Source organism: Solea solea, chromosome 7, assembly GCF_958295425.1.
Source record: "Solea solea chromosome 7, fSolSol10.1, whole genome shotgun sequence".
Taxonomy (NCBI): domain Eukaryota; kingdom Metazoa; phylum Chordata; class Actinopteri; order Pleuronectiformes; family Soleidae; genus Solea; species Solea solea.
Genome location: NC_081140.1, coordinates 22,008,517 through 22,021,054, shown reverse-complemented (window position 1 = coordinate 22,021,054; position 12,538 = coordinate 22,008,517). Strand labels below are relative to the sequence as shown.

General features: G+C 42.7%; 1 protein-coding gene across 1 annotated transcript in view; it reads left to right on the top strand.

Annotated features, from left to right (window-relative positions):
- The window catches only part of LOC131462388 (tyrosine-protein kinase receptor UFO), a 32,626-nt gene that overhangs the window by 14,077 nt on the left and 6,011 nt on the right, over positions 1–12,538 (top strand). The window contains exons 8-15 of the mRNA XM_058633569.1: positions 5,640–5,779; positions 5,903–6,047; positions 6,212–6,229; positions 7,709–7,838; positions 8,095–8,186; positions 10,097–10,192; positions 10,562–10,639; positions 11,120–11,212. Of these exons, the coding sequence (XP_058489552.1) occupies positions 5,640–5,779; positions 5,903–6,047; positions 6,212–6,229; positions 7,709–7,838; positions 8,095–8,186; positions 10,097–10,192; positions 10,562–10,639; positions 11,120–11,212 (792 nt within the window). The remainder of the gene's footprint in view (positions 1–5,639; positions 5,780–5,902; positions 6,048–6,211; positions 6,230–7,708; positions 7,839–8,094; positions 8,187–10,096; positions 10,193–10,561; positions 10,640–11,119; positions 11,213–12,538) is intronic.

Sequence of the window (12,538 nt, the reverse complement as noted above, 5' to 3'; positions counted from 1 at the left end):
CCTCCTCCACTTGAGATGTTTGTTTTCTCTCTGGAAATCTTGTGTGTGGGATTGGCTTCTTCTGAGGCGAGTCAGGGTCAAGGCTGCATTATCTGGCTACTGACTGAGCCTCCTCCTGTTTTAATAACAAGAAGCAGGCCCATCTGAAACACCTTTAAAGGTGTTTGGACCATATAAACCAATTTAAACGATTACTATTTGTTTTATAAGTGAGTCGAGCTGATCTTGTGTCATTTCCAGAGTCATTAGGAGTGAGTTATTGTGTTTTTTTGGCCGGTGGAAAAATGCTATTCACTCCATTTAAACACTTAGATGTGTTGGGTTTTGACTTCACTATGATCATGTGTTGGAGATTACGGCGTTGCATGACCTTGCTGCTGTTATGTGAATGTGTTCCATGGGTTTTATCAGATCTGGTTCATTTTCAATCAAGTTGAGCAGATTCTTTCTTTGTTATATTCCGAGGATCTCTTGTGCTTTGGGCTGTTTGTGTGAGTTTTGGGTTTCTTCTTTTTTTATATCTGACCTCGAACTGAACCGTTCATAGCCTCCAGAAAGTCGGCCACAGTGGGGACATTCTTTTTGTCAAACTGTAGAAAACATGTCTTTAACAAGTGTTTCTCTAAAAGCATCTTTGCCCCAAGACACATTTTTGAGTGTGTTATCAGCTAAATATAATTCACCATGTATCCAAAGCTGCTTTTAGACACAGGGACATTTTTTCTGGTCCAGATAATCTCCCACTGTACACCGTAGTTTTCCAGAGGCTGTGTTTGAAAACGGTTCTTGACGGCTTCACAGTTCTATCAGCGTCAGAGAGCGGTTGTTGGCCGTAATGTTGCCTCCTGTGCCCCTCTCACTTGGCCTGTGTTTATGAAAAATACCAGACACAAGTCACTGTACCTCTGTAAACCTGCTCCAAATGTAAACTCCTGAGGCAGAGGGCAGGCTGGTATTGGAGGGACAGATATGTGGAGAGCAGGGGGAGGGAGGGCGGACGTTATATTCCCCTGAAAGGCTTCAGTTAGCTTCGCTCAAACTGTAATGCTAGGCTGGTGGTGTGTTTGACTTTAGACTGAGGTGGGATTTTCCATGCCAGCTCATGCTGTCTTTATCCCAGGATGAATGGGAATATGGAAATAGAGTGGACTAAGAGCAGAGATATGCCACAGGAGGGATGACGGGGGATTTCCACAATGGAATCTGCACGTAATCTGAAATTGTTTCTCATGAGCAGAGGAGAGGAGAAGTAGCTCTCTGAGAAGTTCCAAGTCAGAATGTTCAGGGGTTTCAGTTCCTTATTCAACAAAGTAACAACAATCCTTGTTTCGCTTCAGCGGAACAAAGAATCTCTGTTTTGCTAAATTATATCATTTCTATTTGGAATGTGTGTGTTTTTTCTTCTTGTGGCTGATCTCTTTACACTTGTTCTAATGAAAGTATGTAAATAAGATGAGATTGGAATGAAGGGGAGAGGTGGACTTTTCTCAGCTTTTTCCCTGTAGTTTCAGCAGCGATAAAGACCGACACTCCCATAAGGCTTTCCTGGTGACTTGTTCTACTCCATTTGTTTCCTATTAATAAATTGTGAATATATTTTATGTGCTGCACTATATTCCTAACATGTGTCACCCTGGAACCGTTTTGCTGCTCTTCTGTCTCTTCACTATTTCTTCAGTGTTTCGATTTATCGCTGACTCTCATCCACATCCCGCCAGGTCCCCTTTTTGTTTTCCTATCCAACCTCCACAATTAGATCAGATGAACCTGCTCTCGTTTTATTAGATTTCTTTTTTTCTTTTTCCTTCTTCAAATCCTTTTTTTTTTTTTCAAACAAGCTGAGTGAGGTTTTTTTTCTCTTTCTGGATCCAGTATTTTAACTTCTCTTCTTCATCTCTCATTTCCCTTCTTTTTTGACCTCAGGCGACCCATGATTTCTCTTTCCAGAGCACACAGCGAGGCACTGTGGGAAAAAGTAAAGAAAATGGTGGGTTAATGATCAGAGGAGGCAAAGGAATAGATGGAGTGGAAGACGAGGGAAGAGGGGGGAAGGGGGCGCTTTGAGAAAACACTCATTTAGCTATTTTCCCAAAGCCCACTATTTTCCCGGGAGGACGAGAGGACAGGGGGGGGGGAGTCGGTGGGAGAGGAAGACAGACGACCCACGTCCACCCTCTTAATCCTGAAGCTGCAATGAGATTATGTTTTTACACGTTTGTCATGTAAACAGCATTTTTGGTTTGCGTCCTAAAATACAACTAACTTTGTTTGACAACTGCTGATGTGGCTACTTAAAAACACTTAACATGACAAAGTAAATGTTTTGATCAAAGGGATAGTTCAGGATTGTGGAGACAACAGGGAAAAAAAGAAGACTTGGACCTCGTCATCAGTTTATGTGTACACATTTTGTTGCTTTAGCCAGGCTTTTACAAGAGGAAATTAAAGTCTGATTCGCTTCATAAACAGCTCACTTTCTCAAACCAAAGTCTTTAGAGAAAGTCAGTGTTTTCACACAGAAACGGGTTTAGATGAGTATGCATATTTTTTTTTTTTGCCCGGAGAGGCGTTCCATCCACACGGAAACAGCGTTTTAGCGGACCTGAAACGGTATTCCCAGAGTGGGAAAATCTCAAAAAGCAGGCCTTGTGTTTCCGTGTAGATGGCGAATGCGATACTTTAGGAAAACGATTGACAGTGTTACCAACTACTGTCAAGTAAAAGTAAGTCTGAAAAGACGTTAGATATCACTAGAACACGTGCTGTCTTTAAAAAATTTCACACACGGGGGCCAAAAAAAAGTGTTGAATCGTAAAATAAACGGAGGAGGAAACGAAACCTATTTTTACTTTAATAAACAAAACAGATCAGGAATTGTTAAGCTTGCAGGACATGAGCGTTACTGGTCTAATGCTGCCTAACAACCCAACAAAGCACATTTTTACTGACTTATAGAAGCAGCAGTGGATCAACAATTTTATATGTGGAGAGTGAGAGGATTAACAAGTGACACAAACCAGTTTTTTGGTGGAAAAATGCTGTTTAAGGGCAAAGACAATGTGATTAATTCTTAAGACAGAGTACATGTAAGCTGATTTCATTTGGTCAGTCATTCCTTTAGTGGCTAAAATCCCTTTCTTCTGCTGTCCTTGTTGGAATCTTTTTTACTGAATGAGCTTGTACCTGCCTTCTTGAGTGCAGTCAGACCTAATCCCTTACCTATCCCTTTCAAAGATTCCCTTTTTTCCCTCTAAGCATTTGTTGGATCACATCTGTCCGTAGACCTTAAGAATGAGTTACAGGATTCACAAACTCACCACAGTGAGTTGAAAGTGAGTCAAGACAACGTGGCACATTCCACACACACGCAACAACAACCATCGAATGACAACAGTCTCCTGGACGTCCGTACACGTTGTGACATTTGTGATGACACCAACATTTGTGCTCTGTCTGATCTGGGAAACTTGTTTCCTGTGTAGTGCTGAGTTTGTTTTTATTAATAGAGACCAGACTCCAGATCCCAGGCTTTTATGAGTCAGGCTCTGGCTCGGGGTTGACCCTTTTCCATCTACGTGATTGACCCACACCGAGGCCAACCGGACTCAGAGGACGAGGCATATAGAATAAAGAACTCCAGGCCTGCATCCACAGTGTTTAGATGCTGTTTCAAACCTGTTAATGTGACACTGCGTCTTCACAGCACAGTGTGAAACAGTCTTTGCCTTAGATGCAGATGTTAACCTTTACAGTTGTGAACTAATTGCGCCCCAGAAGTGTTTGTTTCTCAGCTTTTAATGCCAAGTCCTGTCTGCTTTCATGTGGAAAACAAAGGAACTGCACGGAGCCCCTTTTTTTTCTCAGCGTTTTTTTCTTAAGAAGCTTCCCAAATCGTGCAACTGGTTTTCTTCCAAGTTTTTTTTTTTTTTTTTTCCCTCCTTCACAAAGTTTTACGTCAACAATTAACATCTCTGTTCACTCGACCCAGAGAGAGAGGCATTACCACAGGGCAGTGAGGGAGAAGAAAACTTGGAAGGAAGGAGATGGAGTCATGTTGGATAGGAGGCAGGAGGAAAGATGGAGAGGAGAAGAGACGAGAAGGAGAGAAAAAGGCAACACAAGAGGTGAAGAAGGAAGCAGAGGAGAGGGACAGACAGGCGACGTAGCAAAGGTGGACAAAGTTCTGGAACAAACCTGACTTGGAGGTTGTTTTGGTTGGTAGGCAGAACACGGAGCACATGTGGAAACAATCAGCCGCCAAACGCTTCCTGATAACATCATCCATAGGCTGGGCCATGTTTCCCAAACTCACACTGACTTGGTGTGTATGTGTGTGTGTGTGTGTGTGCGTGTGTGTTTTAGTGTGGGGGTGTCCAGCTAGTTTATGCGACTTTGGAAAAGCCTGCAGACGGAGTGAGACGCAGAGACAAAGAAAGCCTTAATTCAAACGCCAACAAAGGAAATGAGGCACTTTTGTCTCCCGGTGAAAAAGGTTCTTGGATCTCTGAGCGAGCCAGAGCATCAATCTCTCTCTCACATGGACAAACACACACACATTCCTCACACTATTTCTACTATGCAGTTCAGCGAGGTTCTCGGTCCACTGGGTCTTTCTGCTGCCAGCAGCAGTTTTCGCTCCCTGCTCCGAAGCCAGAAAAGAAAAAAAACCACAACCTGAATATAGAGAGAACAAAGCAGAAATACAAATGTAGATGGGACAGCATGAAGGACGGAGACACAGGCCTCAGCATGTGTCCAGTTCTTCCAACCGTGCTGACACAGAACGAGCACACTGGCTTCTTAACTCAGCTAATCATCCCTGTCTGCCGTGCCCTTAGCCTCCCTTCTTTGTCCTAATAAAGGCGAAATTCTCCGCATTCTCTGACATTTCCAGCTGCTGGACTTATCCACACCCTCGAGGTTTCAGCCTGTCAAAACAGCAGACGCTTGGCTAACCCCCAGCCCGGTGGCCCCTGACCACGGGGCCTGCAGCCGCGCGCCGCCGACTCCTCATTCATACCCAAAAAACGTCCTGACACACCGATGACTGCGCCCTGAGATACTTACTTACTCAACCGCACAGCAAGACGAATCGTAACTGTGAGGACTGACTGTCTTCATGTGCTTGTATGTTTATATGCAGTATTATTAACTAATAATAATAATAATAATAATACATTTTATTTGTAAACGCCTTTCAAAAACACTCAAGGTCACTTGACATCATATATAAGAAAATAAATCAAACAGACAAAAGTTAAGATAAAATGGACTTCAAGAGGATAATGTGCAGTTCACCTCGATTTTCTTGCAAATCCAAGTGCAGTAAAATGAGGCAAAGTGCAAATGATCTCACACTTATATAAAATATAGCACCCATAACTTTTCACTTTGGTTCCTTAAGGACTTTGAACATTATGGTCCCTTTTTTCCACAGCTGCATCACATGTTTTAAGTTATCTTCATCACCTGGAACACAGCGTATGCGGTTTTTCCTTATCTACTGTTAGTGTCACTTTTATACGTACATTTATTTTCTACTTGTGTAACATGTTGTATTCCGTCAACCTGCCCAGGGACCACAGATGTAAATTAGCCACTGACCCCAAATAAATAAACAAATCATTTTCCCCCCACAGTGCCAGAAAACGCTCCTGTTAACGTGACGGCGACGCTGAACGGGACGGAGGTGCTCATGACGTGGGAGGAGCCTCCAGGGAAGCTGAACGGAGAGCTGCAGGGCTACTTGGTGGAGTACAGCACACCGGACACTCAGCAGGTCAGTGAGGGACGGACACAAAACAACAAAAGCAAACCTTATTGTTCAGCAATGACATAATAAAAAGGAAAATGTTTGAATCTGACAGTTCATTCTTTACTTTTTCCCTCCTTCTGTCGACAGTTTGTCGTGGACGCTGGACTGGACAATGAGCTTATGGTCAATCTGTCTGTCCCCCTGTCCAACGTGACCTTCCGGGTGTGTGCCTACACAGGAGCGGGAGAAGGACCCTGGACGCTCACACAGACCGTGACACTTATTGCCCCCGGTGAGTTTTTTTATTATTACTAAACTAGTAGTAAAAATCATAAAAACTTTATAAAGGAGTACACATCTCATGTCAGATGTGACTGTATTTAAATTTGATGATATAATGATTTTCAAATAAGTGTCAAACGTTTGATGTGTGGTTTTCTGTTTTCATTTGCACAGAAATGGAGGAGTTTAGAGGTGAGTCATCAATCACTCACTCACTCACTCACTCACTCACTCACTCACTCACTCATCTTCTACCGCTTTATCCTCCACATGAGGGTCACGGGGGGTGCTGGTGCCAATCCCAGCTGACATAGGGCGAAAAGCGGGGTTACACCCTGGAGAGGTCAATCAATCAATCAATCAATCAATCCATTTATTTATAAAGCACTTTTCAAACAAATCAAATGCCATTCAAAGTGCTTTATACAAACATGTAACTTTGAACAAACATTCCATTAGAGTCTATGACATGGAACAACATGTAAAATAAATAATAGTTAAGCAAATATAAAGCACGGCAAGAGAATAAACATATTTGTGGATATGAAAACTGGATATGAAATAAGAAGTGTGAAATAAAGTACGTGATCACCCTGACCCTCCAGAGTGACACATGGTGACACTGGGGACAGTGGAAGTGAACTCATGCTGTCTTGTTTGTACCACAGGACTTCTCTTTCTCATTCTCTGTCACTTGGTTCCTCAGCGATGGTTCCTTCCTTTTCAAATCCACAGAAAAAAGGAAGGATGAGAAAAAAGGAGAAGAGAGGACCTCAGAAAGAGAGGGAGAGAGAGAGAGAAATAGACTGGAAAGGGGAAGAAGGACAGAGGGTGGGAAGTGGCGTGATTTAGGAGACGCATCATAAATATTTATAATGCTGGCAAGAACAGTGCAGCATCTCTGTTTGCTTAGTCTAATAGGACCAGACAGACAATGTGGACAACAAGAATGGCAGATAAAAAAGAAGGAGGAAAAACACAGAGGCAGGGAAAGTTGGGGGAGGATCAGTGTGAAAGGGAGGAAAAGTTGGAAACAGTGGGTGGAGGTTGTGAGTATTTTGCAGTGGCTTGCGGGGGTGTTGACCGAGTTAATATTTAAGAAAAAATATATATAACTATTCAGTAAAAGAATAAACATTTAGATTCAGTATGACGACAACAACAACAACAGAGCTCAGTCAGAACATGTGAAACTTATTTTTTATTGCACAATATTATTATAATTATTCATTTTACCCTGTCATCAACAGGCAGGGATTGAAAGTCAAAATGTTTGTAGTGTATGTTAAAGTAGAATTGTAATTTTGCCAACATACATCTACTTTAAATCGTCCTTATTACGCACAAGTATTCAACATGTGGGCAGCACACATTTGTGCCCAGGGAGCAATTGAGTTGGGTATCTGGGGATTCAAACCTCCAGTTACAAGCCTGATGTCCTTCCACTTGGACACAGGTTACCCCAAAAGAGAGTATATCAGGGATTTGAAGCCGGCACCTGTCGCATCATCTTTTGCACATGCCCTTTTTGGATTAGCAAAAAGGTCACTACATTGCTTAATACCTGAATACAACACTAAATCCAAACTCACTTTTTCCAGGTCCTAAATTCTGACATTTACATTTAAAGACTGTCTCTGTCTCTGTCTCTGTCCACACCCCTTCCCACAGGTCCGTCGTCGCCCCCTGCCTTTTCCTGGCACTGGTGGTATGTGGTGATGGCCATTGCCGGCGCCGTGTCCATAGCTGTGCTCATGGCTGTTTATGTGGCCAAGCTGCGGCGCAAGGAGACGCGCTTTGGGTGCGTAGGCTGTTAGTGCTGTCATGGTTAGAAGGGTGGAACTCGATAGCTGTGCCAAACACCCAAAAAAAGAGAAAAAAAAGATTTCTTTTTTCCCATCCACGACCTAGTTGAGTCACTTAGGCGAGAATTTGGACGCAGTAGAGAACATCTGTTCTGACATTCTCCTCAATTATGGAGTGATGCCATACTTTCAGCTGTGTCGGTGCATCAGCTGAATTGACCTCTCGTTGTGTGTGTTTGTGCGTACACACAGAGAGGCCTTTGAACCCATGATGGAGAGCGGGGAGCTGGTGGTGAGGTACCGTGCTCGACGCTCCTACAGCCGCAGGACCACAGAAGCAACATGTGAGTTAATTTGTCTCGCTCTGCCGCAGCATGCTTTGCAGGGAAGATGACACTCTTGTATTTTGAATCTGTCCCTGCAGCACTGAGTGGTGTAGGTAAGAAGCATGCCCGAACATGCCACTGTCTTCAGGACAGATAAGAACACTAGTAAAGTAGCATAACTGCATCTCCTCTCATGCCGTGGGACCGGATCTGTAAAGAAAGGAAATATCTGACAGGAATGACATCCTTGGCTTGATCAAAGGTGGAGTCTTGGAGAAGTTAAGGGTTAATGATTCCCCTCAAGTATGAAAAACAACCTTGAGTTCCATGAGTTAACATACTTGAGCAGAGAAGGTGTTTCAAATCTCATCCAGGTGGAGTAACGACGTCTTACTCTAGGAATTCCTAACATGTTTTGTGAGCTTATTCATAAAATCCTCGTGATTTCGGGCCGAGATACGTACGTACCTGTAAACACAGTACACGGGCTCCGATTTCACACAGCTGGGTTACATTCAATCCTTCATATTGTCCCAGGCGTGTGTATGATTATTTGTAAAGACCTCACATTCAAGTCTCAGCTTGCCAAAGCCACAAAGAGGACAGGAGAACGACAAAACTGCAGAGAGAGGGAGGAAAAAAAGAGTTCCAGTGAGTAAAATGAGAGGAGCGAGGAGAAAGAGATGAGGAGATAACGCTGTACTCTCAGTGACTGATAGTGAGAAGCACTCTGGGAATAGAGGAAGAGGAAAGATCGGAGGGATTTGAGCAGGATTTATGTTGCAAATGTTGACCGGTAATTTTGGCCCGTTCTCTGGACAAAGTCAAACCCCCCGAGGCTCCGGTTATTGCATGCATTGGCTAATAGCTGGTCACGCCAGCATGTGTTGGAACATGCTTGTGGACTGAGCGCATTGTTGTCTGACTGAGACAACAGATTGATAGTGTAGCAGCAGCTGGGGGAGAGAGAGGAGGTAAGAAGGGAGGGGGGGGGTGTCTCTCCTCCGTCCATGTCGTTATCTTGTCATATCCCGGTCCAGATGTGGAAGCAGAGCTAACGTGTTTAGCACAGTCTGCACACAACTCAGTGACGGCCAGGTGGTCGAGGAGACACAGAGATGCTAAATCAGTCATGACCTCATCCTCTCACTCTGACCTGGTCCCTGAGGGATCACATGGGCTCACACCTGAACAAACTGTCTGAGAGGACTGAGAGGACGGAGAGGCTCCGTATCAGACACAGTCTGCAGTTTCAGATTTATATTTCAAGTGTTAATGGTCTTAGACATACTCAGCCTCTTATAGACGTGTGTGTAAGACAGAGTCCATTGACAAAAACAGCCATTGAAGCTCTCAGGACACAGAAATTGTTGATTGTTTGTGTTACTAAGGTAAATCCAGACACTGAACTCACTAAATAATACTATTTAACTTAATAACACAATAAGACAACAACAACTCCTGAGCGAGGAGTGAGCACTTTTACAAAACGACCCAAACTTTAATTTCCTGTCAGAAAAGGCTGTCTAACAGCGAAGTTAAGACAGAGTGTGAAGAGTGCAGACACCTGTATGTAAGTAGTTAGGTGTATCTTGATTTCATGTATTTTAGAATTTGCAACAGTGGTTTGAGTTTGTTTCATTCTAATTAATCAAAGAGGTTATTGCTTTGCACGCAGATGAATAAATAATGCAATATTGTTGGGGCATTTTTATTTATAGATAACCCAGACAGTGTGTATTAACACTGTTTTTGGCTCAGTATTGTGAAATGTGTTTTTGGAGAATAAAGTGATTGATGTTTGGTACAATACGGCTGTTTATCCCCTTTCTTTTTCCTTTTTGTAATGTTGTTTGTTACAGTACTTAAGGCTTTAAGGGCCATTAAAATTCCTTAATGCTCCCCCCCTCCTCCTCTTCCCTCCTCAGTGAACAGCCTGGGCATCAGTGACGAGCTGAAGCAGAAGCTCCAAGATGTGATGGTGGACAGACATAAACTAACCCTGGGAAAGACCCTGGGAGAAGGTAGTGCTTTGTTTTTAGCACAGACAGATGTTAATGTGCACCATGTATCAGTGAATGGAGTGTTTGACAAACAAAGGGAGGTTTTTGAAATCACTTGTACATCAGAGCTGGTGCTTGGCACATAGTCAGGACTTATATGGCAAAGCACCAGTGCTTGTTTGCTTTCCTCTTATCTTTTGTTGATACTAATATGCTTTGACCCTAAGTTTAGTGTAACAGTTTTGCAACGTGATATCTGTTCAGCCCTGTTCAGTGCCGGGTCAGTGACGTAACTATTGTTCACTGCCAAACAAGATATTTAATGGCGTCAAAGCTAAAACTGCATCTGAACTGAGCTGATTGTGTTTTTCATGTCTTTTCTTTCTTCAGGGGAGTTTGGCTCAGTGATGGAGGGTCTGCTGACTCAGGAGGAGGCTGCCCTCAAAGTTGCTGTCAAGACTATGAAGAGTGAGTAGACAGCAAACAGCACTCACTCAATCACCAACAATGGATCCCTTCATGTCAGGAACACTGGCCATTTGATAGACATTTCACCCCCCATGGGGTCAGAAATCAATGTTTGGGGCAAATATCTCGGTTTTTGATCATAAAACAGACAAAGACACAGCTTGTAAAAAATGTTGGCAAAAGCAAAAGTTGCCCCCGTATAAACTGAAGTGCCAGAGTAAAGGCAATTGTGTAGAGTGACTTAAAGGGAGAAGATGCATATTTGAGGCATTATGGGGAAGAAAAGAGCCTCACCCTCATCTGTAAGAATTCAAACTGTGGTGAAGTTAAAACTGCTGGCGTTTAATAAAGGCAGGAGCCAAAACACCCACATTAAAAAAAAAAAAAAAAAAAAAATGCTCTTACCCCAGCAACCTCTTAACTTGACTGTTCCCACTTTCCTGTACCAACCGTTTCTCCTCACCTCTTTGTTGTCTCCAGTCGCCATCTGTACCCGCTCAGAGATGGAGGACTTCCTGCGTGAGGCTGCCTGCATGAAGGAGTTTGACCATCGCAACGTAATGAGACTTCTGGGTGAGACAGGGTTTATTTACGCTCTGGCCACATTTCATTAAAATAAAAATAAACGTTTTGTGATGGCCCTCATGAGACCGGTTGCATGCATAGCTTTATGCTGAGTATGACTGTTTACACTTGCATTCAATTGCATCTCCTGTGACCACATATCATCAGATCTGGCAGTAGACAACTGGCAACAGACAACTTTTAAGAAGTAATAGATTTGGTCAATGTTGTAAAATCACCATCTCCTGAGGAAAATGTCCACACCACTAGATAATTGAGAAGGTCCCACAAAGGCCCACAAAGAACTGTAACTGAGCTTGAGTAAGATGATTACTTTTTTACAACACAAACCATCAAGACAAACAAACAAACAAACAAACATGGGGTTTCATCTTGTCCAGTGACTTTAATTGTCCTGTTTAGTGAGTAGCGTCCATTTCTCCCATCTTCTGTGAAAGCTTGCTCCTTTAGACCTCAGGCAGAAAGTCATCTTGATTGACACTTGGGGACTCAGTTTTATATCAGTTCTTCATAATTCTATTTTTTTACATGCCGTTAGTAAGATTTTACACAAATACCTGTCTTCCTTTACAGTCATACTATCAATCTTGTATCCCTTGTATGTTTCCTATAGTAAGACGTATGTATGTTACCCCAGACTGTTTGGATTTTTGGGCATGGGCAGGAGTAACATTATTGCTTTGCATAAATGAGTAAAAATATCACACGTTGGCGCAGAATGCAAGGCAAGAGAACAACACAGTCAGTTTTGTACATGGAATTTGAAAAACACAAAGTTATTGTGTAAATCCGACTAAAACAAGACTTTTAGAATACATATAAACATGTTTGATGTTTGTCGATTGCTTCTCATGGTTGGACTAACACACCTAGATCAGACCAGAGTCGGTCTAAATGACCAGGAGAAAGATGTTATATTCTGTCAGCTTAAATAATGTTTAATATTTTTGAGTGATCTATAGACTCATAATGGAGCGAGTTAAATTGAAAACCAGCTAATACTGACAAGCTGGGGGACACACACACTTCTTTCATCAAATCATTTCCCCACTAGTGCTTGTATCCTGGGACAAGGGCAGTGGTCCAATTGAAAAGCAATTGTGACTTTACTGCGCATGGAAACTTGCAGACTGAAAACAAAATGTGAATGGTTTCAATTTCCCATTAACATCACGATGACATGCATCAGCCAAAAAGATGTCAGCTCTAGTTTCAGATTTTACTGTAGTTTCCGTTGATCAGTCAGCGTTATTGTGACACACTGGAGAGACGAGCTGTTTCTGGAGTCTTTAAGACCAGTTTCTCAAAACCAGA